Here is a 27314-nt window from a genome sequence, read left to right on the forward strand (position 1 = left end):
CAATATTTAAATCTGAACTTGAATTCCTATATTTATTCTGTTTCAATATTGCTTTTACCAAGTAATTTACATTAAAATTTCTTTGTTTTTATTTGTCTGCAATTGTAGGCTCTAAATATTATCGAGTGTATAAATAGAGACTCTATGGATTTGATATTATTCATTTATTTAGATGTCTGTCTAGTTTTGGATTATTTTGTTACAGATGTAGCATTCCTTTCTATGAAAATGACACTTTCCATGTGCAAAACATTCAGCACCATAACTTGCTCAACATGACCATTCCATACCAAGAAGAAGAAGATCTCTTTGGGCACAAGGTAGCTAAATATTCTCAATGTGATATCAGGATACCACTGAACTCAAGTTCGGACGGATACAATTCTACCGTTATCTACAAATGTCATTCTTTTGTGTTTGATACGACGATTTTCCAGAGTACATTTACGACTGAGGTAAGTTGTCAAACAATACATAGCTGCTTAGTTATGCTTTTGTTTCAATCTTAATAACACAAGTATTTGTTTATTGCTGTACTCAATTATACTTTAGTAAATACGAGTGTAAAGACCCCATAAGGTCACCCACTTAATACTTCAATTAAGAACAGTACTGGATCTTATTAAGAAATATCTATTTGACTTGACTATATACTGCAACTTATTTAAGTAATATTTATAATTGCCACTGTTTCTGTATCGATAAACTATGCTGGGGCACATCTGTTTATTTCCCAATAACTTAAGTGCAGAACGTGACCCGATTCGGTTCGTATGAATACCTGTAAACATTGTCGGACTTCCTTTGACATTCCACAAAATCACGTGTCAATGATTACAAATAACACATGTACGAGATAATCGGAGACAAACAACAAAACATTTTTATTTTTTTAAGGTATTTTTTTGCTATTTGACATGAATAACACACTGTAAATGATGTATCTGACGTTTTAGTTGATTTAATTGTTTAAAGAAAATGTTGTAAATATAAGGAATAACATCTTACTTTGTTTAGTATATGAGATGATAAACTCAATGAAGCAGTCGGTAAATTGTACGTAAACTTTTCGCTTTTGCGCAATTTACCTCGTGCTCCTAGTGTAGTTTGCAGCTTCGATCCATAATTTTTTTAGGAATATATTTATCTTTAAATCTTCCAAAGAAACCTATTTACACAATTTTCAGGATAATCTTGTCTGCCAGCGAAAGAAGTACATAGTGCACGCTACAATGTCCTTTATGGCCGGTTTCACAGTCGGGTCATTATTACTTGGAATAATGGCTGATGTGTAAGTATGCTATTCCCATTGTTGTTTCCTGATTCATTGATGCATTCAGTGTAATGGTGAAATAAGAGTGCAATCTAACATCCGAGATCCTATCATCTTTACGATGCAATTTATCTGAATTTATTGCCGCGGCAACAATTTTTTGTTTATTAGCATAATGCTGATACTCAGACATGCAAATACATAGTACGCACACACTGGTTATGTAAAGATATAATACCAATAACCAGCGACCACTTGGACAGATTGTTTTAGAGTAGAATCATCTAAATAAAGCTATAACAAATGGAACGTGAATCTTGTTAAAAATAAACATGGTCAAGTGATGCAATAATGTTAAACCTAAGATTTAATGTGTTATATCAGGACTAATCATTCCTTATAGTAGTGATCTGGCAGTGATTGATAACTTACATATTTAGAACATTAACTTTTGTGAAATGGGTCTTGTCATTAGAGTATCTTCAATGTCACATTTGGTATTGAACGCGATTTTGTGGCAATGATTATTTCTTCATTGTTTTCTTTCTTTACTCTTAATGTTCTTCACGATATGCTACGCAGTTTAAAATTGAGATGATCTTTTATATTCTCTTTCAAATCTACCCCTTGGTACCTTTAGGGTACATACACAATTTTCATTTCTATGGGTTTTATGACAGCTGTTCATAATGGCTGTCATGCATCACCTGAAAGGACATGATTGACTATAGATATTCAGTTTGTATTTTATTCACTATTTTATCTAAAGCAGCTGTCACAACTGGTATACATGTGTATAGGACATATCATAAAACAGGTATGGCAGGTGTATAAAACATATATGTGAGGTGTAGTGGTGTTACGTACTCCTTGTAGTCGTAATAACGTGCTCACTGTCTCAAAATATGCAATGCATATGAATCAATAACCAACTATCGTTAGCGTAAAATGAAAGTAACAACTAATAAAGATTAAGGGATTCCTTTATGTAGGCGACCTAGCGTGCATGTAAGCGCACATAAGAGGACTTATTGTTACCTAATACTTAAGTATTTAATTTGGTCTTATCCTAATCTACGATGTATTTGGTGTTGTCCTGGTCGTGCCTATTGTCCTGCTATGGATTGGTGTTGTCCTGGTCGTGCCTATTGTCCTGCTATGGATTGGGTGTTGTCCTGGTCGTGCCTATTGTCCTGCTATGGATTGGGTGTTGTCCTGGTCGTGCCTATTGTCCTGCTATGGATTGGGTGTTGTCCTGGTCGTGCCTATTGTCCTGCTATGGATTGGGTGTTGTCCTGGTCGTGCCTATTGTCCTGCAATGGATTGGTGTTGTCCTGGTCGTGCCTATTGTCCTGCTATGGATTGGTGTTGTCCTGGTCGTGCCTATTGTCCTGCTATGGATTGGGTGTTGTCCTGGTCGTGCCTATTGTCCTGCTATGGATTGGGTGTTGTCCTGGTCGTGCCTATTGTCCTGCGATGGATTGGGTGTTGTCCTGGTCGTGCCTATTGTCCTGCTATGGATTGGTGTTGTCCTGGTCGTGCCTATTGTCCTGGTATGGATTGTGTGTTGTCCTGGTCGTACCTATTGTCCTGCTATGGATTGGGTGTTGTCCTGGTCGTGCCTATTGTCCTGCTATGGATTGGGTGTTGTCCTGGTCGTGCCTATTGTCCTGCAATGGATTGGTGTTGTCCTGGTCGTACCTATTGTCCTGGTATGGATTGGTGTTGTCCTGGTCGTGCCTATTGTCCTGCTATGGATTGGGTGTTGTCCTGGTCGTGCCTATTGTCCTGCTATGGATTGGGTGTTGTCCTGGTCGTGCCTATTGTCCTGCTATGGATTGGGTGTTGTCCTGGTCGTGCCTATTGTCCTGCTATGGATTGGGTGTTGTCCTGGTCGTGCCTATTGTCCTGCTATGGATTGGGTGTTGTCCTGGTCGTGCCTATTGTCCTGCTATGGATTGGGTGTTGTCCTGGTCGTGCCTATTGTCCTGCTATGGATTGGGTGTTGTCCTGGTCGTGCCTATTGTCCTGCTATGGATTGGGTGTTGTCCTGGTCGTGATTTGTGTCCTATGATGACTTTGGTGTTTTCTAATCTTGGTTAGTGTCCTACTATTGATTTGGTGTTGTTCTGATGGTGCTTAATATCCTACGATATATTTGATGTTGTTATGATCGTGCGTATTGTCTAACTATGAATTTGGTTTTGTCATGATCATGCTTATTTTCCTACTATGGATTTGGTGTTGCCATGATCGTGCGTATTGTCCTGCTATGGATTGGTGTTGTCCTGATCGTGCGTATTGTCCTACTATGGATTGGTGTTGTCCTGATCGTGCGTATTGTCCTACTATGAATTTGGTTTTGTCATGATCATGGGTATTGTCCTAATATGGATTTGGTGTTGCCATAATCGTGCGTATTGTCCTACTAGGAATTTGGTTTTGTCATGTTCATGCATATTGTCCTACTATGAATTTGTTGGTATAGCATGACCAGAATGTGTTATATGGCATGACCCATAGCTTGTACAGCCAAAGCATCTCTGCCTACTGACCATCAAAGTTTGAGACAGTACAATAAAGTCTATTGACCATGTTCTACAACCAGCACTTGTAGTCAGCCAAAGTCTACTGATCAAAGCTACTGATCCCTTGGTTTTTCGCCACTAGTCAATCACAATTCTCTAAAGGATTGTAAAATAATTCACGACTTTCATACAAGCCAGTTATAGCTACTGGCCACGTTTCCTGACGACAATCCAGTAGTTGCTACTGACCACATCTTGTTTCTTGAAAAACAAGCCAGTACAATCTACTGACCACGTTTTGTTTCTTGGAGAAAATCCAGTACTAGCTACTGACCACGTTTTGTTTCTTGGAGACAATTCAGTACTAGCTACTGACCACGTTTTGTTTCTTGGAGACAATCTAGTACTAGCTACTGTATACGTTTTGTTTCTTGGAGACAATTCAGTACTTGCTACTGACCACTTTTTGTTTCTCGGAGACGATTCAGTACTATCAAACAGTGATTGCTCCTCAAACAGTTTAATAATTTACTTGAATATCGCTGTCTAGTAAAGTCTAAATTAACAAAAGTATATAGCATTGAAACATGAGCCAAATATATTAAGCAAAATTCCTTTCAATATGCTTTAAACTAGATTTAAATCCTTTTCATTTTTAGAAATATCCACTATGATCAATTAAGTACCATGTTTATATATTACAAATCTTTCCTTTTGGCAGACTCTCGTAAAGATATCCTATTGATTAATCGTTTAAACAGGAAGTTTAGAACTTTGACAAACCGTACGCCCTCTATTGGCTATTAATATGTTGATAAATTGATATATAAGACACATAGATTTTGGTATAATGCATGCTATTTGATTCATACCTTTGATGTGAAAAAACATAAAAAGGTGAAATGTGTCGAATATTATCAATCAGTTGAACCTCGTTAGTTTTCATGTGAGCCAAATGTTAAATACAGATGCTATTTAAAAGTCCTTTTATAACTCTAGTTCGTGCTTACGTTTGCCAATACACTTATAAAGTTCATTCTCAACCAGGAAATATAAAACTTAATTTTGACGCTGTGGGCGACATAAAAATAAATCGTTCATGCAAAAAGTGTTTTACATTTATTTATTGGTGGTAAAATATCTGTACTGAAAAAGGTAAAATGAGCATATATATATATTATAACTGTAGTAAAGACAACCTCAATATTATAATTTTAAATCAATATCGATTTAAAGACGACATGTTTAAATGTAAGCCCATTTTTCCTTTTGGTCAGAGTTATGCTACACAAGGCGATTTCTAATCAGTCAAAACGAGGCCAAGTATATGATGGCTACCTGGAGGGCCCACCATGGATTTTACCATAATGGATTAAGATAATTTCGACATTTATTCTATATTTTAATTTTGTCCAATTGAGAGAACACATATTGATACTTGATATTTGTGTTGATATAAAAATACCCAAACAATTAATTTGCACCAAGTTGTGGTTTGTATATCTTAAAATTGATATATAATTTGTAAAAATCTAATGGATCTTCGCTGTGAAAAAACAACACTATAAGTGGCAAATTTACGCCAGTAAATATCAAGGGCGATTTAATTGTATTCCGGATATAATTCACCGGTGCCGTATCCGTTTGTAACATTTTACGTCGCCTCCTCTTCTTCAATATTCGTTCTCGAGTGAACAGCGTGTGTGTAACTGTGGCTTCCTTTTGTTACTTACTGGCGTTATAAAATGAACACAACACGAAATAAACATTTGTTTTGGTTTTCCATTAGTCTACTTGATGCTCGGGCGACACGCTGTTCAGACAAAGTTAATCTACACAACGATCAACACTTCTGATGTATGTGTTCCCAGGAACAATCATTAATTTATTACTCCACACTTGAAACATGTATTGAAGTATTAAAACAATTACCTCCTCAAACACATTAGTCTGTGTTTGATGCTGTATGTAGTAACAGATGTTGGCTGGAATTGGTACCAGACCTTACTCTCCAAAACAACCCAAGTCTGTGTATCCATACAAAAACCATGTATACAAGCCTTACTTCCATACAGAAAATATGTACAGATCTTACTCTCCAAAACAACCCAAGTCTGTGTATCAATACAGAAACCATGTATACATATCTTACTTCCATACAGAAAATATTTTCAAATCTTACTCTCCAAAACAACCCAAGTCTGTGTATCAATACAGAAACCATGTATACAGATCTTACTTCCATACAGAAAATATGTACAAATCTTACTCTCCAAAACAACCCAAGCCTGTGTATCCATACAGAAACCATGTACAGACCTTATTCTCCAGAACAACCCAAGTCGGCGTATCCATACAGAAACCATGTATACAGATCTTACTCTCCAAAACAACCCAAGTCTGTGTATCCATACAGAAACCATGTATACAGATCTTACTCTCCAAAACAACCCAAGTCTGTGTATCCATACAGAAACCATGTACAGACCTTACTCTCCAGAACAACCCAAGTCTGTGTATCCATACAGAAACCATGTACAGACCTTACTCTCCAGAACAACCCAAGTCCAGAGGCGTACAGAAGATGAAGATCTTATCCAGGGGGGGCTAAGTCCTCAATACGTTTTTGTAACCACCCCCCGCACCTACAGGAGGAGATTAATTCAACTCCCAACCATATATGTTTTATGTACATTTTTCATATATCAGTAAATGTAATCCTTGTACACATTTATAGACAGTGGGGTCGCTATAAAAGGATATTAACGAATACGCAAATTGGCCAGATTAGCGTGTGAGCGCCGAAGGCGCGAGATTTTAGTGTTTTAGGTGTCTGAGGGTGACCCCCGGAAAAAATATAGTAATTTAGAATGGCTGAGATGAGTTTTACAATGTATTTTGATGATTTTGCGAGCGCCCGAAAGCGTACATAAAATCCTGTGTATTGAATTTTGACTAGGCCTATTTAAGGTTTGACATGATGTGCTTGAACGTTTTAGGAAATACGCCGCGCAGCGGAAAATTTTCTAGATTGAAGTACGAAAAATGTGCAGGAGGACCCTTTTTTCTTTCAAATAAACATTTTTAGAAAATTTCAGTCGGCGAAAATGGGGGGGGGGGGGGGAAAGACATGTCCTGGGGAACGGGGGGCAGTTGCCCCCCCTGCCCCCCGCTTCCTACGCCCCTGAAGTCTGTGTATCTATACAAAAACCATGTACAATGTATACGTAGGTAGATTACTTTATATGTATACTGTATACTTAATAACTTTCTGTATCATAGCGAAGCTAAGATATTTGCTGCAATAGGTTATTCTGTTTTACTTACAAACGGTCAGTGACATCTGTCAATAACCTGGGTACATTTTTAATAATAATAATAATAACTTTATTTGAACGCCGATGACCCATATTGAGCCAATAGCTCATCTCTCATGGGTCGACATAAAAACAAAAACGTGAATTACAAGAAATCAAACAATGATATAACAAATTATACATGTATAGAAAAATGATTTTTAAAGTGGCGAAACTAGTATCAACATTAACGTACAGGGGTGTTTCTTATCTATACAGTAAACCCTATAAGTTAGATAATAATGCACACATATTAGCCTTTCAGAATTCTGTTATTCTAGTTGTCGGTTCACCCCATTTAGCTGGTTGTTTCATCAAATAATCGTCTAAACCTAGCTTAAGTAATAACAATAATCATAAAAACAGATAAAAAACATGAAATAAAAGTGTGAACATGTGACGATGAGCCGTTCTTGTGTTGTCAGCCTCGGACGTAAACCAGCCATGATCCTCAGTGTGGTGCTCTACATCATCCCAAACATCAGTGGCAGTTTTGTTACAAGCTTCGAGATGTTCGTGGTCTGTCGGTTCCTATCGGGTGTTTCCGTAGGTGGCCTTCTCGGTATCGGCTTTGTGATGGGTAAGTACATTTAAGTTTTCATTTTCTTATCCCAGATTTAATCATCATGAACGTTATATAAAATGATCTTACTTTTAGTCATACTCAATATGTCTTATTTTACATAATAAATTAATATAATTCATAGGTATTACATAATATAAATATTCGATGAGTAGAAATTGTCGCTGTTGTTGTGATTGCTATTGGACATCCACGAATATAAAAGCGCTGGTTTCTGTGTTAATGAAATTAATGAGATATAATACCCATGGATATTTCATGTAATACAGTATCCCTTCCTTGAGACTTTTAAGTTGACAAACACTAGGTTTGACAACTTGGAACATCTCACCCAATGACATTGAATACGCCTGTCTTATTCCAAAGGGGGTGAATGATTATAGAATAACATATTGATGTCCAGCCTGAGAGAACATATCAGTCTCTTATGACAAGCCAACATGACATGTACTGAAGGAGTTATGTCGATCGTAAATTTCAATCCATATATATGAGATATCTTATAAAGAAAGTGAAAGAAATGTTTTATAAGATATCTCATACTATAAATGATATATTAATACTATATCATATATCTTATATCACAGATAAGATCTGTTATATACTATGAAATATATCTATATCTGATATCTTTTATAGCATATATGGATATAAGATATCTTCATATAATATAAGATATAATTCGATGAAATACGGAACAGACCTTGCTCCTTTAATAAATGTTAATTTGGCTTGTCATAGTATCTCTCAGGTTGGATATATTTTTTGGTGATACTCCATTGTTAGAATTTTAATTTTACATTAGTCTATCAAGTAGATATGATATATTGCTGATTGCTGACAAGACAAAACCTTTCACAAGATTGAAACATCCATATCTTCTTTGTATGCCTGTAACTGATTAAGTTTTCTCCCATACTTTAGAATAGAAATTTCCCCCTGTACCTTTGCAGGACCATTGGGTACCATATGAGCTGAAATGGCACGACACCTTTTAATACAAACGTTTGAAATTTTCCATGATGGCGACATCCACATGAAATGATCACTTCGGATATAAAACTTAGTACTCATATCCTATCAGTATAACTGATTGATAACAACACTACCTTGATTAGCTCGATTGAAATGCATTTAAGTCACATGCATTTTATGTCTGGTGAGAATACCGCTTTGATGTGTTGTTGTCCGGAAATTTCCAGCCAACAGCATATCAAAGCGGTAGTCTCATTTTCATCTATAGTGTATGTTCTGTTTTATGGCATATGTGACGTGTTGTGATATAAACCACGTATGATTTTAGGTATTGGAGAGCATAATCACACATAGCTCTGTTACATTATTTATTATAACTTGTTAAAGTGTTCCTATTGTCTGACAATTTTGATTAATATATGCTGCTCAATGTTTATATAATGTGATAAAAAGTGGGAGCTTTATAACTCGTAAAGGTTATTCAATTAGGTGTTGAGTTGGTGAACAATGAGCCCCGTAGCACACATTTACTGTGACACGTATAAAATCGACAGCTTTTCATTTCCTCTACCTGTGATTATACATACATTATGATGGTAATAAATATAAAAAGTATCACAAGTTTTATCCCTAAAATTGTTCGGAAAGAAATAATACAGGTGTTCGAGGTGTCTTTGCTCCTAAATAAAACTATATTGCAAATATATGCTGCTATACATTGGTCTTGGAATCGACACCTGATTGAATATTTCACATTTACACGTGAGCTCTGTAGCTCCCGCTTTCATACGTTTATTTCCTTTTTAAATAATCATGTTGACTTGGCTGGTCCGCAATCGACACGCTTCGTGCTGGCTTGTTAAAAACTAACCTTTAGGGTTATTTCCTGTTAATGTCAAGTGCCATGTATTTATATAATCCGCGTAGTATAAAGTTACATATTTCTTTTTATTTCGTTGAAATATCGTTATTGTCAATTTTAAATAACATTACACCAACATGAAATCGGATTACAATCAAAATACAAATGTGTTTTTCCTTTTTGTCCAGTACCATTTTTTAAATTATATGGTGTATGTGGGTCAAATACTAATATGACAATTTATTACTAGAATATTAATGCATCTTTGACAAATTCAAGATCATAGCGAGAGTAACAGAAAGCAAAGCTATATTGTTCGTATACAGACGCCTTTCAAAAGTTCATGCATTCAAATAATTGTCTTATGATGCTGGCATGTTCTTGGAAAATCATAATATTCTTAATTTTATAATGCTACAACTCCTGGCTAAAACTCCACCTCATAATTATTTTTTTTGAAGAGGCAAGAGTTTATAATAAAATCAGCTTGCTTTCCATACAACAATAGCTGTCTATTCTAAATATATCCATTCAGTGTGACTTTTAAAAAATGCATTACCAATAGATATTATCGTCCCAAGACATATGAAAACGAATATCTTTTCGCATCATTTGGTACTTAAAAAGATTAAGCTTTAAATGACCCTGTACACACGAACCTTAATGTAGTTTCACTTGTGGAATCGTTTTAACATTTTCTACCTCCCAAGGCATTCGACTTTGCATATAAATGACATTGTGGTAGTACTTTAATAGTCTTATATAGAGCAATCACATTACCTTCATTGAACTCATTCATCCTATCTTTTACTAGACCACTTATGGTTCTGTTACATACAGGTTCCTGTTGTCCTCAATTTGGGCTTTTGACCTGCTCAGTACGTGGTATCATGTATATCATGACGCCAGGTATTACAATTTCGCAGAATATAAGTATATGGCTGGTTGTAGATTTGACAGATAATGAGACCATACAAGTAACAAGTAGCACCCAGTAACATGACATTTTCCTATTTCATAACACACTAAATCAGGATTACATAAAACTTTTGCATTGCCTACACATTGAGGATAGGCGTTTTCCCCCGTGATAATTAGTCCATGCTTATTATAACACCAAATTAAATCGATCGTTCTATTTTATGCTAGTCGTCTGCTAGAATAATTTTGCTTAAAATTTAGTTTAATGAAACTTAAGAGACATTTTTTACGATCCAAAAATAAATAAGTTTAAACACGCAGACACACCGTAATAACAAAGTTAATGTTCATCGATAAATGGTGTCATTCAAAATATGGACATTGAGCTGCAAGGTATAATAGATTTAAACGAAAAGGTTGTTTCGTGCACATTGTTATGAATTATATATGAACAATACAACATTGTAAATGAACATACAACATTATACCTGAACATACAACATTATACCTGAACATACAACATTATACCTGAACATACAACATTATACATGAACATACAACATTGTAAATGAACATACAACATTATACCTGAACACACAACATACATGAACATACAACATTATACCTGAACACACAACATACATGAACATACAACATACATAAACATACAACATTATACCTGAACATACAACATTATACATGAACATACAACATTATACCTGAACATACAACATTATACATGAACATACAACATTATACATAAACATACAACATTATACATAAACATAAAACGTTATACCTGAACATACAACAATATACATGAACATACAACATTATACCTGAACATACAACATTATACCTGAACATACAACATTATACCTGAACATACAACATTGCAAATGAACATACAACATTATACCTGAACATACAACATTATACCTGAACATACAACATTATACATGAACATACAACATTATACCTGAACATACAACATTATACCTGAACATACAACATTGTACCTGAACATACAACATTATACATAAACATACAACATTATACACGAACATTCAACATACATGAACATACAACATTATACTTGAACATACAACATTATACCTGAACATACAACATTATACATAAACATACAACATTATACACGAACATTCAACATACATGAACATACAACATTATACCTGAACATACAACATTATACATAAACATACAACATTATACATGAACATACAACATTATACATGAACATACAACATTATACTGAACATACAACATTATACATGAATATACAACATTATACATAAACATACAACATTATACCTGAACATACAACATTATACACGAACATACAACATTATACACGAACATACAACATTATACACGAACATACAACATTATACATGAACATACAACATTATACATAAACATACAACATTATACATGAACATACAACATTATACTGAACATACAACATTATACATGATTATACAACATTATACACAAACATACAACATTATACCTGAACATACAACATTATACACGAACATACAACATTATACACGAACATACAACATTATACACGAACATACAACATTATACTGAACATACAACATTATACATAAACATACAACATTATACATGAACATACAACATTATACATGAACATACAACATTATACATAAACATACAACATTATACATGAACATACAACATTATACCTGAACATACAACATTATACATAAACATACAACATTATATATGAACATACAACATTATACATGAATATACAACATTATACATAAACATACAACATTATACACGAACATACAACATTATACACGAACATATCACAACATTATACACGAACATACAACATTATACACGAACATACAACATTATACACGAACATACAACATTATACACGAACATACAACATTATACATAAACATACAACATTATACATGAACATACAACATTATACCTGAACATACAACATTATACATAAACATACAACATTATACCTGAACATACAACATTATACCTGAACATACAACATTATACATGAACATACAACATTATACATGAACATACAGCATTATACATGAACATACAACATTATACCTGAACATACAACATTATACATGAACAATCAACATTAACAAATACCATCAACATAACAGAGAAAATTCATTAGTACGAGGCAGATGATCATAATCTACCACTTGGCAATGCGACTTACAATGAGAACCAAGTGTACTGTACTGATGTAATTTGTTTTAGAGATAGATTGAAATACAGGATTCATACCTTATTGAAGTAGTCTTTAACTCGAAACCTTATATAATGTTTGGTTTTAAGTTATTATTTCCCATCTTTAGAGTATATACGATCACGCCAGGCTCCGTCTCGGGAAATAGATAAATCTCGGGAAACCAGAAACTTGCTATATCCCTTAACCCCATACTTTAAGTCTATAATAAAGCTGCATGGTATTAAATAATGTATTATGTTAAGTCATTGATAAAACATACAGTAATAATAAAGTTAACTCCCCTTTATAGCGGATGGCAGCAGATCCACAAAATAAAGAATGATGTAAAACTATTGGTGTTTTACACTCTATATATCCAATATCTGTATGTACTTATGTCTATCTTAATTAGGACAGGTTCATGGTTCGAAAATAAATGCTCACTTACAAATAAAGAGTACATTTTTCTATTGATAAATCGGTTGTCTGAAGCTATGTTTGACACAAAGAAAATATGTAAATACTTTCAATATAGTTTGTTTCCACTGATGTATGAAACTGTTTTACTTTAAAAAAATACTTAATGAATATACATAAAAACACTGCTATATAAGTTAAAAGCTATGATGATGTAATTGAGAGTGTAGTTACGTCATGTTTATTTTTGAACAGGGTTGGAGTTTGTAGGCCCCAGCAAGAGAATGTGGGCAGGCATTGTGATTGAGCTGTTTTGGGCCAGTGGGACCATGTTGCTGGCCTTGCTCGCCTACCTCATTCGAGATTGGAAATATCTCAATCTTGTTGTTTCTATACCACCGGTCTTGTTTTTATCATATATATGGTAATTCGCAACACAGTCATATTTGTATTTTCCTTATTAATTTGTATAAATCTATATATACAAATGTGTGTGCTATTTTCTGTTTATTACACTTTCAGTTAACTCTCATGTAACTATTTTGTCATTAATAATACAATTTATATCTACGTACCTAAAATTGAAACACAGTGGAATTTTGTCATCTCGAAATTCACCCAGACACTGTTTTCTATACTGGCCACCAGTCTCTAGAATATTGAAAAAAAAAATCACTAAAATTTAGAATCTGATTCTGTTTCAAACTAGGGGAGATAATCTAGTAAAACAGTTTGCTGAGAAAATTCTGATCACTAACGTAAGGTCTGGTGGCCAGTCTACTATTTTCAGGCCAGATAAATACCGCTTTCAACAGTTATTCCGCTACATCAGTTTAATTCTGGAATTCAACTTCTTACTTACACGTAATACGGTATGTCAGTTTGTGTAAGTCACTGATTGATAACAAAAGCCATTTACATCATTTTGGTTACCTATGCAATCAGCCTGCGGTCGTAAGTGGAGGTTTCCGATGGTGTATTTAATTTTGGTCCTTCCATACATTCCCAAAAAAGCGAATATGAAACTAAGACGATTTTCCCATTGTAAATGGTACAACCAGTAATGTCGAATACATGTGTAGTAAACACGGGTTAATTACAAAACGATGACAAAATTCACTGTACGTATTAATAAGAATTTCTCCAGTAACACTTTAGAGTTATCTCGCTTTGTGCACTACCTGTTCACGAAAGAATGTTTCTTAGTGATGCTCCACCTCCGACAAATGTTTTTTTTCACTATCAAAACCAAGAACAGACGATTTAGTATTTTTCTTCAGTTACAAAACTTAATGAAGTACTGATTGCTCATGTACCAAAGGCAAAATAAATAATTTTGTGTATTTTTTTTGTGTGTTAATAAGACAAATATATACACGATTAAACATCAATTTTTGTTCAAATAATGAATATCATTTATGCTCTGTCAGCGGTGGAGCATCTTTAAGAACTCGATTTAAGATCTCTTTTGGATTTAGCATTTTGAATGAAATATCGAGAAACACAAACCCTAGTTCATGAACAATAAACCAACTCTTTCGATCAATAGATTTATCAAAAGGCTTACATCACGTGAACGTTAAACTAGGTTTGTCGACTTTTGATACAAAATGCATTCCATCAACTAAGTGGGTGATATGATTTATAGGCGCAAGAGTACAAACTTGAGCGTTCGATTTAGCAATGACACCGCAGCTGTCTCGAAATACCTTTTCTTTGACAAAAATATTTCAAATTTGATAACAGAAAAAAAATCTTTTTTTACATAATTGCAAACTTCTGTACCTTTTTGAAAACCAAAGTCTATTCCTTCGCGAGGTTAATATGAGTACTATCAACTTTGACTACGTAATTACTAAGTAATTAAGAGATATTCTGAAAATGCAAATTTTCCAAAAACACACTTTAATTCGGTGTGCACAAAATTGAAATATGTCAGAATATCACAATTAGTGCAGTCGAGAATTTGTTTTTATCAGAAATGTATTTCAATACCAAAACCATATTGTTGAAATACAGAAATAGCTTTCGGTTGTTCAAATGATATTTTTCATTTTCATAAAAGAAGTTTGTAACCAAAGGTGATTTCGTCTCATGATTGAATTTTTTCACTTGGGTTTGCAAATAAGCAAATATTTCATCTTAACTTGTAATCTAATCACATATTTATTGGAAAAGTTTGTAAAGGACAACAGACGATTGTTAAACGGAATTGAATCTTTTGTTTATTTTTTTTTCACCTTTGTGACCATTTTCTGTCACAATATTCACAATAACATCGTAAGAGTCTTTATTGATGTCTAGACAAGATTATTTTTGTAAAAACCAATTTCGCTTCACAAAATTTGTATTTCTTATCTATATTTCAAATCAGCATTCTGAATGCAATGTCTACACACATATATTTGATGTCGACAACAATGAATACATGTTGATCTCTGAAAGATAATTCTGTGAGATTTTTTTCCCATAAATCATACTTCAATTTTGTGCACACCATCCTTTGTAGCTACCCAATTTAAGGTAGGGGATATACTCCTTTGTATCTCAGTAGTTGTAATAATTAAGGATGAACTGGTTCGATTGTCTATGTTACAGAGACATAACGTTAGGATAGCCACACACTACTCTGTATTACTCGCTGAGTAAACAGTCAGTGATATTCTTTTGTGTTACGTTATGTCTCTATAACATACAGGAACTAAGTCCAAGATTACATTACTAAGAACGATTTTTGTGGAATTCTTCTGTTCACGACAAAAAACCTTATCAACAATGACATATGCAATTTTATACAAAGACAAACGCTTATTGGAAGAAAAGAAAATAACAAGAATCGTTCTCTTTGTGAAAATATGTATAAACGCCATTAAAAATACAGTTAGTCAATTTAATTGAATTTTGTAAACATGAACTCAATTTGTTATCAAATATAATTCTCCAGTAAGGATTTTCATTTTAAACTAGCGTTAGCTTATGTACATAATAATATAGTATGTGATGCTTTTATATGATTAATATGTGAAATATTTACTTGTAGGATAATGCCCGAGTCCGTGCGATGGCTGATCATCAAAGGTCGGACAGATGAGGCCATGGATATTATAGAGAGGGCCGCACGTGTAAATAAGGTCCATATACCCAGTACGATACTTCAGAAAGGTAGAGAGGAGCAGACAACTCCAGCAGATTCATCATGTTTCCCCGTCTTTAAACTCTTCTCAACTAAAGCCATGGCCATACGGTCGTTGATAATTTTTCTCAATTGGTAAATATTAATTTTCTGTTGTTCCAGGCGAATGCAATATACTACGGCGGCACAAAATATTTTATCATGTAGGACAAAAATGTTTTCTTACGTAATGCGGAAAACAAACTATTAAGTGCCCACGTAAACCATTTTGTGTAGGTTAGATATAGTTTTTATTATGCAGAATAAAAATATTTGTTTGTAATGTGAAAAATGTTTTCCGCTGTATGAGCACCTTCATGTTGATCTGCGTACGTAAAGGAAAATAAGAGGGTACATCCATTTCGACAGTAATAAGTTAAGGATTCCATGTCGTGTCGATTATAGTGACGTCGTATTGAGTATGCCAATTATTAGTGTGATAGATATGTATTGGACTAACTTATTGTTTAATGGTAGTGACTAGCGACTGTAAACATATAAACAATACACTGCATACACATTTAACTACAACAATGTATTTTCTTACAGGACGGTTTGCAGTATGGTGTTCTATGGTCTGAGCATCAATGTTGGAAACATCAGCGGGAACATATTCCTGAACTTTTTTTTCATCAGTTTGGCCGAGTTAGTTGGGTTTCTCAGCCTCCTCTTTGTCCTCGACCGCTTTGGCCGGAGACCCGTCTACATCGTCTCCGTGGTCAGTGCTGGAGTGTTCTGTATATGTACAGTGTTCCCTGTGATCTACGGATCACCAGGTGGGTAGATTAGATACAAGTAACACATACCTTTTCCTGTCGTATTTCCCTAGTGTCTCTACATATAGCTATAGCTTTGCTGGTATTTCTTCTCTTTTGTGTGTTTTGTCATCTTCTTTCTTCATTTGCAAACCTTCAACGCGCCAACTGCTATTGGTGGTAGGCAAGTTGCGATCACGATCATATCTTAATTGAATGACTCGTTATGCTTCTTATCAATATTAAGCTGTTTTGTCGTCTGCCGCAGTGAAAGTCAACTAATATGCGATGAATAGGACGACTACGGGAAATATAAGACTTAAACATTTGATTCTAAATTTGTTCTTTATGTGACGATAAGTGTTGTATTAACGGTAAACTAATAATTTTGCGACTCTACAAAATTATTGCTGTCGCTTTACATTCCCTTTTAAAAAATAAAAAGCCATTTCGGAAAGGTAGCGGGTCTGTTATGTTGGATCGCAAACGTTATTAGCTTTCCGTCAATACTACACTCATCATAATCTTTTTCTGAAACTAGAAATTCCTAAAACGGGTCATCTTTTGCTTTTCGGTTTCGTCCTAATTGTAGTAGAATAACTTACGTCAACATCTGCCCAACCTCTGGTCTATACGCTGGCATACGGAGTTTTACCTATCAATGGCCTCGCGTATTTTCGTTCTTTGCGGTTCTTCAATAAGCCTAACTACATACTTGCGCTAAGAGTAGTCATACATATAAGTGGTCATTTCATATAATATTTTTATGAAACAAGTCTTCGATTTTTTTGTTAATTTTACAAATCTTATTTATATATTCATAGGTAATGAATACAACTTTCAGTAAATTTTTTACATATCTGTCAACCCTCCTGGATTCTCCGTGAGTCTCCCGGAATTTCTTAAAGTTGTATGGTCTATCACTTTCGCTCTTTTTGTCATAGCAAAAACTGTTTAAGTGTTATACACATTTTTCCCCGTCTGTCCGAGGTTTAAACTTTCTACTTTTACCACTTTTTATAAAGTTGCAGCACTGGAAGTATTTTTAATTATAGAAGTAAAAAATCTTTTTAACGTGTACACGTCGAAAATAAGCTCGAAAGATGCCGAATCATTCCGAACTCTTCCGAACATCGTCGCGACAATCTCGAAGTAACACGAGAGTTGTGAAACCAAATGTCAACAATTTTTTTTCATAAACAAAACATGCGGTCGACCTTAGCAGACTGGATCTACAAAGAAAATAATGCTTGCACATTACAATATTTAATACACACAATATTGAATTACGGCAATGTGTGAATTAGATGTTTCAAATACTCGCTCTGTGGACATATACCAGCACGATTTGCTCATATTAGCCAGAAGGAAAACGTAAACAAACACATGTGCGCTTACGCTAGTTACCTGGATCACCACGTGCAGGACGTGTGGACACAAGTCACGCGGTACGATTCGGAATGCCGACAAAAGCCGAAGGTACTGAACATGGCGGTGATTGAAGGCGCTGTATTCAAAACCAGGAATATATGATCACTAGATTTCGGCGCTCTTATAGGCCGACATATTCTTTTGGGGAGCTTAATCAATAAGTTACATGTGCATGTTCAAATATCAAATGTTTAAGCAATATATCGTTACAGTGAAAATTACCAGAAATACAACTTTAACACCCCAAGGAATAAAATTTTTATCGCATAACTACTGCAACTTTCAATAAAAAAGAATTTCAACGCCAAAAACTGCAGCAAAAATCGTTTTGACCCTCCATCCTTGACATCCGGACGTCACGTCATTTTACTTGACGTAACATTATCCTTTCAGTCATGACGTCACATTGGATTTACTGCCCGGCACAACCAAAGAAAAATCGTTTCATGCTATATCACTTTAGTGCCATATGCAAAAATATAACATGGGCGAAATCACTGTATATCATGCGGATTATGTGATAAAAACAACATACGTGCTGTATTAGAATTCAATTACTTTTCGGAGAAATAATGGAAAACAGTTTAAAATTTACGCATTTCGTAAATATTACTTTACTTATGTCCACATGGAAATAGAAGGATGTTGAGTGAAGACTTTAAAAGTCATGGACGATACTTTTTGGAATGAAATTGCGATACAATTGGCAATGTGATAATGTATTTGGTCTAAGAGCTATCTGACACTGGTATTATTTTGGAACAATGTAAAGTCTCTTGTGGAAGCTATAATTGGAGAAAAGGACTATCCATTTAGTCTGTCACGAAGATTGCAGTCGCGTCCATGACTTCAGACGGAACCATCGCATGCTAGCCAAACAATGTGATTGATATAATTTTCATTCCCGTCACTCTGCATTATGTTATTTTCCAATTCAGAGACACAATGGATCGCTATTTTGTTAGCGACGACAGGCAAAGTCGGGGCCTCGGCAGCGTTTGCTACGGTGTTGCTATTTTCAGCGGAGTTGTTTCCGACTGTGATCCGGAACTCTGCGATGGGAGCAGCTTCGTTCTGTGCCAGAGTCGGCGGGATGTTGTCGCCTTATATTGTTGATCTCGTGAGTAGATTATGTTACTGCGTTTACTACATCGTAGCTGACCGTCTAAACAACAATCTCTCTGGGGCTTCTTCTTCTCTCGGTTTGCATGTACTTTTATGGATTAAAAAAGAAATAATACCAAAGAAGCAAACATTTATTTTAATAGCCTCAATAAACATTGTGATTGATTCAAAATGTAAACAATATCAGTGAATATTTAAACTTCTATATCCCAAAGACCATTTATTTCACGATGCCAAATGAATTTTGGAGTATATTGTCAATAAATGCATACTTGGTATTTAAATAACTTTGTGCTCTTTTTGACTCTTTAAATCCGTCAATATTCAAACCTGTCACTTAATTGTTGAGTGGCTTGTTGAATTATGAAATGAAGACTTAATCCCTGATACAATGGATTGAGAATTGTTCATCTATAAATCATATAGCTTTAAGATGTTTGATGAAGATAGTACTCTTTTGTGTTTATTGATGGAAAACCTAAAAAGACCATATCGTAAAATTCACTTAATGTAAGCATACTTTGGACGATTCAGAACTAGAACGGGAAAAATAAGAAAATAAAAACTGCCTTTTAAAATTGAACTTAAGATTTCAAATGCACAACTATCATTTCTAAACACTAATTTAAAGAGTGATATAATTAGGGGGGGAAGCGGGAGGGGGTGGGGGCCAAAAAGGGTTCAACCATACATACAATGTAGTGATTTTCCAAAAGCACTACTGACTTTTATCTTTATATTATGTTTTTTGTCTTTAGGAAACAACGCTATATGACTCTATATGTGTTTTAAAATAGGCACTAAAGATTTTGAGTGTCTTGAGGGAGGTACCCTGTGATAACATGTGGTCGATGCGACTGGGTCTCACTGTAGTACATATCTGAACAATACACAGAGAAGTTATATACCAAATTATTATTTAACACATATTTTTATTTTCATTATGAGTATCTTTCTAATTTGTTTCCAATACCATGTCATTGGTGCGTACAGTTGTGTGTAATTCGATATCGGTGTATTATACGATATCGGATGAAAGGAACGACATTTATATTTGTAGGTGGAGAGTGTGAATGGAGACCTCGGTCGCGCCCTCCCAATGGTAGTGTTCGGTCTAGGTGCTATCGTATCCGGTCTACTGGCATTCAGTCTGCCAGAGACATTACGGGAAAACCTACCAGAGACTATAGAAGACTCTATACCGAAGTAAGTCATATCTCGGTAGAATGCATTAGGTTTTAAGGACGAGTAACGTAACATATTACTATTACTGAAAGATGAATTAGTAGGAGTTATTAGCGATTTATTATTGTCTTTGGCTACATTTAGAGAATGTAATGGTACAAAATTCAATTAGGGATTGAACAGTGTTTTGATTGCGTTAAAGATGCCGTGAACACAAGTGGATACATACATATTCAATGAAACGCGTGTATGTATCCAATTGTGTTAAAATCACCTTTAACCCTATTTAAACATGGTTCAATCCATATATTTACATATTTTGTCTTTTTTGCATGTTCTTCGTGAAATTTAAAACGGTGTTGCTTGCTAAGTTGGGTAGCTACGGTAGTCAGGATGACTGAAGATATAACTCTGTTTGATGTACATTGTAGCTGCCGTTTAATAATACATTTATGTTTTGTCAGTTTCAAAATTTGATCATATATCAATAATGTCTATTTTAAAAACAATGGAATAATCATGGCAGTAGGATTGAGTATCGCTATCAGAGTAGTGATGCAGCTCGAAGTAGAGCACGCCGCCATATTTGAATTTCAACTGGGGACAGTTACTTAGTGCAAGATATTGATGTTGATAACAGAGTTTGAAATCATCCCGAGCTGCTGGATGTATTTCAAAGATGTATCAGTCTTTATAGCCACAACTTTCGTTCCCTTGATGGAGGATAGACAAGTATTTGCATGGTGTGAAAGCTGATAATAAAGTTTCGGATAATGTTTTCTTCTGGGAATCTGTTCGTGATTTGTTTGCATTTACACAACTTAAGCGTTGTCACACAAAGCTCTCAGATCAGATGTCCCGTATGGATGTAAACTACAATTTCTTGGGGATTCTTGGGGAAAGGCTGTAGTCCATACCAGTGATTTATTTTGTTGTTTATTACCGTAACAATGCTTGAACACATAGCGCTTTCATGTCAACTACATATTTAAGTTGGATCTAATAACAACTTTTTATGGTTATTTTGAAATCCGTGAACTTATGACAAAGAAACCTTGTTTAAATTTCATTGTAAAATTTCCACTCCTATCTGTCTATACTGACGAACATAATATTATCCAAGGATCAGTGTTGAGTCCCCTGTAAGACCGTAAACGTCTTAACATGAAATCAAAGCAAAACTGAGTAAAGGTAAAACGTAAATTTAGTAAGTCTATTTAGATGATCATATGACATAACATCTAATCGAAACGTGGACTAGAAGTAGTCCGGTCTGACACTGGGTTTGTATATATACACCATTGCGGTTTCGCTGAACGCAACTCCTCTCCCATTTACTATAAAGGGACATACGTAAATATATAAATATCTATGTCCTTGCAAAAGCGGATGCACATATCTACATGTGTGACCAAGTACACTTGTTGTTACTGGTGTAGAAACATTATTTCTACAGATTACGTAAATGACACCCGTCACATTTTCTACAGCTGTCATACAACTCGCATGGTAGGAGCAGACAGGGGATTCAATATACGGTGGACGTAAACTAGTAGTAAAATTAGATAAAATTCCCAAAACGACAACGTCGTCTTTTCTATTATCCGCAATATTAATGAGATATAAAACTGATCGATTTATATATGTTGGTTTGCATTATTGCATGTTTCTGACTAATATGTCCCTTTGTGTATTGCAGACCACGTAAGTCGAAACCAGACATAACGGACGTTGAAATAAACACGACCAAGCCTTTGATAAATAGATACCAGACACACCAGGAAAAGGTTTAACAGACATACAAGGAAACCTTATAAGAGGACACACTAGGAAAACGTATAACAGGATACACCAGGAAAACGTATAACAGGACACACCAGGAAAACGTATAACAGGACACACCAGGAAAACGTGTAACAGGACACACCAGGAAAACGTATAACAGGACACACCAGGAAAACGTGTAACAGGACACACCAGGAAAACGTATAACAGGACACACCAGGAAAACGTGTAACAGGACACACCAGGAAAACGTGTAACAGGACACACCAGGAAAACGTACACCAGGAAAACGTATAACAGGACACACCAGGAAAACGTATAACAGGACACACCAGGAAAACGTATAACAGGACACACCAGGAAAACGTATAACAGGACACACCAGGAAAACGTATAACAGGACACACCAGGAAAACGTATAACAGGACACACCAGGAAAACGTGTAACAGGACACACCCCAGAAACGTATAACAGGACACACCAGGAAAACGTGTAACAGGACACACCAGAAAAACGTATAACAGGACACACCAGGAAAACGTATAACAGGACACACCAGGAAAACGTATAACAGGACACACCAGGAAAACGTGTAACAGGACACACCAGGAAAACGTATAACAGGACACACCAGGAAAACGTATAACAGGACACACCAGGAAAACGTATAACAGGACACACCAGGAAAACGTATAACAGGACACACCAGGAAAACGTGTAACAGGACACACCAGGAAAACGTGTAACAGGACACACCAGGAAAACGTGTAACAGGACACACCAGGAAAACGTGTAACAGGACACACCAGGAAAACGTGTAACAGGACACACCAGGAAAACGTGTAACAGGACACACCAGGAAAACGTGTAACAGGACACACCAGGAAAACGTATAACAGGACACACCAGGAAAACGTATAAAGGAACGTAAAACGTGTAACAGGACACACCAGGAAAACGTGTAACAGGACACACCAGGAAAACGTGTAACAGGACACACCAGGAAAACGTGTAACAGGACACACCAGGAAAACGTATGACAGGACACACCAGGAAAACGTATAACAGGACACACCAGGAAAACGTATAACAGGACACACCAGGAAAACGTATAACAGGACACACCAGGAAAACGTGTAACAGGACACACCAGGAAAACGTATAACAGGACACACCAGGAAAACGTATAACAGGACACACCCCAGAAACGTATAACAGGACAAACCAGGAAAACGTATAACAGAACACACCATGAAAACGTGTAACAGGACACACCAGGAAAACGTGTAACAGGACACACCAGGAAAACGTGTAACAGGACACACCCCAGAAACGTATAACAGGACACACCAGAAAACGTATAACAGGACACACCAGAAAACGTATAACAGGACACACCATGAAAACGTGTAACAGGACACACCAGGAAAACGTATAACAGGACACACCAGGAAAACGTGTAACAGGACACACCCCAGAAACGTATAACAGGACACACCAGGAAAACGTGTAACAGGACACACCAGAAAACGTGTGACAGGACACACCAGGAAAACGTGTAACAGGACACACCAGAAAACGTGTAACAGGACACACCAGGAAAACGTATGATAGGACACACCAGAAAAACGTATAACAGAACACACCAGGAAAACGTATTACAGGACACACCAGGAAAACGTGTAACAGGACACACCAGGAAAACGTATAACAGGACACACCAGGAAAATGTATAACAGGATACACCAGGAAAACGTGTAAGGGGACAAACCAGGGCGAAGTATATCATGACACACCAGAAAAACGTGTAACAGGACACACCCCAGAAACGTATAAAAGGACACACCAGGAAAACGTATAACATAATACACCAGGGAAACGTATGAAAGGACACATCAGGAAAACGTATAACAGGATACACCAGGAAAACGTGTAAGGGGACAAACCAGGACAAACCAGACGAAGTATATCAGGACACACCAGGAAAAAGTATAACAGGACACACCAGGAAAACGCGTAACAGGACACACCAGGAAAACGTATAACAGGACACACCAGGAAAACGTATAACAGGACACACCAGGAAAACGTATAACAGGACACACCAGGAAAACGTATAACAGGACACACCAGGAAAACGTATAACAGGACACACCAGGAAAACGTATAACAGGACACACCAGGAAAACGTGTAACAGGACACACCAGGAAAACGTATAACAGGACACACCAGGAAAACGTATAACAGGACACACCAGGAAAACGTATAACAGAACACACCAGGAAAACGTATAACAGGACACACCAGGAAAACGTATAACAGGACACACCAGGAAAACGTATAACAGTACAAGGTATTATAGAAGACGTCATAAAACAACCAGACATACGCTGCCAGGAAAAAAAGATAGCAGATGACGTCATAACACAACGTTTAACAGGACAATAACGTTAACACCACCACAATATATCAGAGACACTACACCAAGGGAAAACGATACCAAACACATTACACCATCACAAGCTTATTTAGTGTTATATAATCCATGTGTTCGAGCTAGTAAGATCATCTGGTACAGGTAAGCCTTAACATTTGCACATAAAGAACCTCGTATTACCACCATAAACACGATTTATTACACGTTAACATCAATCAAAGAACTGAATAAGGTGGGATTATGTCTTTTCCTGCATTTTATGGATGCAGATGTAAGATTTGATTTTTAAGATGTGTTCCGTAGCTTCAAAACTACAAATGCAGAGCTATTTGATAATGAATTGAAGGGAAAATTCACTGTTGTCCTTTATTGTCGACATCGGTACTTAAGGACCTGAAATATGGCTGAGGCTATGTTTGATATATCTTAATGCTTAAAATTACCATCTAATTACCAATTCCTTACAAATCTGGAGTACCAGGAGAAAACCCGACAAACAAAAGAAAATGAATTTCTTGCAACAGTTCCATAAATGATTGATTTGAAGGTCTAACGGTATTGGACCATTAAAAGCTCCAATTTTCATCAGGATTTTCACAAAAAATAATACTCTAAACACCATATGTTTTGCACAACATTAAATCATTTTAAAGTTTTACTTTTACTGATACTAAATTTCGGAAATTTTTCAAAGTAATTTATTATTTCACTTATACATGTACGTGAGCTTTTCCACGAAGATGATATCTCAGGAATTTACTTTGATCGCAAAATTAGCAAAACTACAACGGAAAACACCGGGCAAACAATAGTTAGTCTATTATTTATGCAAGGATATGCTGATGAAGGATTCAAACATGCCTTTTAATTGTCAATGTTGCTATATAATGAAAAACATATGTAACTGTAAAAAGACTGATTAGACTTGAAAATCTACCCAAGTGATGTCTAATAGAATAAATATAAAATAAATTGCGAAACTGAATAAAATGGCAATACTTTTAATTGATTGCAGGATTATAGATTTTAATAACATACTTATACCATATTGCGGTATGGTGTTCCCGCTAGGATATTGTCATTGTCCGGCACAACTAGCGGTTTTCAGATGTCATGTTAATTGGTACGTTGACCTTCGCTAACTAGGACGCTCCTTCTGGTAAATAACAGGCCCTGTTACATTATTTGAGAATGCTTTATTGAAATAATACATCATTACCAGTCTAAACCAAGGCCACAAGATAAATTGATAAGGAATTACGCTCTCACTTTTTCCTGCCTAAAGGTTGTTTGAGAATATTGTTAAAGCTTGTGATGAATTTTAGTTCAAATTATTTCATTTCATTAAATTTAAATTTGCGCAAATGGTTTAAGATATTTTTTATCCTGAGTGATAACAATGTAGTTTTGAAGGCAAATTGATTATGAAGGTCACGTTTGTTCTACATGCTTCAATATAGTAATAGTAAAAAATGTCAATGATGGAAATTGGAATTGTCATAGACAGTTTTGATTTTTTTAACGATATATTGATTTTTTATCCCATGTACAACTACGAAATTTCGAACTATATTAGCGAAAACCTTACACAAGAAAACATTGTACCATATTACTACATTTCTGTTCTCTGTCAATTTATGTTATACTGAGCCAAAATCAATATTACACGGCGATATTTATGTCATTATAGCACTATTTTGTTTTGCATACATCGTTGTTTGCTTTATTTTAAACTGCTAATATATAAATTGATGTATGATAAATGAAATGGTTTTCTGACTGCCTGTTCAGAAAAATAATCATCTTAACGTGGTGTATAATCAATTTAGTTTTTTTTATTCATTGTCGCAGTCTAATTGGAGTCAATACTTAAAAAATCCTCAATACAGTGTCTGATGAATATGTTTTTGTTTATCATTTTGAAGTCGACATGCTTATATTTCTAATGCGTTTAGATTGTACATTTGTATTGTTTAATCACCTACTATATATACTATATAAGCCGAATAAAAGTTACGTCCGTAAAGCTCTGACAATATGCCTTGTAGATTTTTATTCTAGACGAAATAAAAGAACATGCTTTTCCAAGGTACACATGTTATAGAGGTTTTTGTGATAGAAGTGAGAGATTTAGTTGTTTATTTTTATTGATGTTACATTAGGAATGAGATTTTGATCTGAACGATCTGTCGTTATGGTACATTCCTTTTTGAATTCAGTGCTGATTTGATCGGCTGTTTAAAT

General features: G+C 35.3%; 1 protein-coding gene across 7 annotated transcripts in view; it reads left to right on the top strand.

Annotated features, from left to right (window-relative positions):
* The window catches only part of LOC138305501 (organic cation transporter protein-like), a 59317-nt gene extending 36509 nt beyond the window's left edge, over nucleotides 1–22808 (top strand). For all 7 annotated transcript variants that reach the window (XM_069245767.1, XM_069245787.1, XM_069245773.1 and 4 more), the window contains 9 exons: nucleotides 206–455; nucleotides 1188–1291; nucleotides 7583–7737; nucleotides 13434–13602; nucleotides 16219–16446; nucleotides 16900–17126; nucleotides 19475–19656; nucleotides 20722–20867; nucleotides 22546–22808. In XM_069245767.1, the coding sequence (XP_069101868.1) occupies nucleotides 206–455; nucleotides 1188–1291; nucleotides 7583–7737; nucleotides 13434–13602; nucleotides 16219–16446; nucleotides 16900–17126; nucleotides 19475–19656; nucleotides 20722–20867; nucleotides 22546–22639 (1555 nt within the window). In that variant the 3' untranslated portion in view covers nucleotides 22640–22808. The remainder of the gene's footprint in view (nucleotides 1–205; nucleotides 456–1187; nucleotides 1292–7582; nucleotides 7738–13433; nucleotides 13603–16218; nucleotides 16447–16899; nucleotides 17127–19474; nucleotides 19657–20721; nucleotides 20868–22545) is intronic.
* Nucleotides 22809–27314: the final 4506 nt, after the last annotated feature.

The sequence above is a fragment of the Argopecten irradians genome, chromosome 1, assembly GCF_041381155.1.
Source record: "Argopecten irradians isolate NY chromosome 1, Ai_NY, whole genome shotgun sequence".
In the NCBI taxonomy this organism is placed as follows: Eukaryota; Metazoa; Mollusca; class Bivalvia; order Pectinida; family Pectinidae; genus Argopecten; species Argopecten irradians.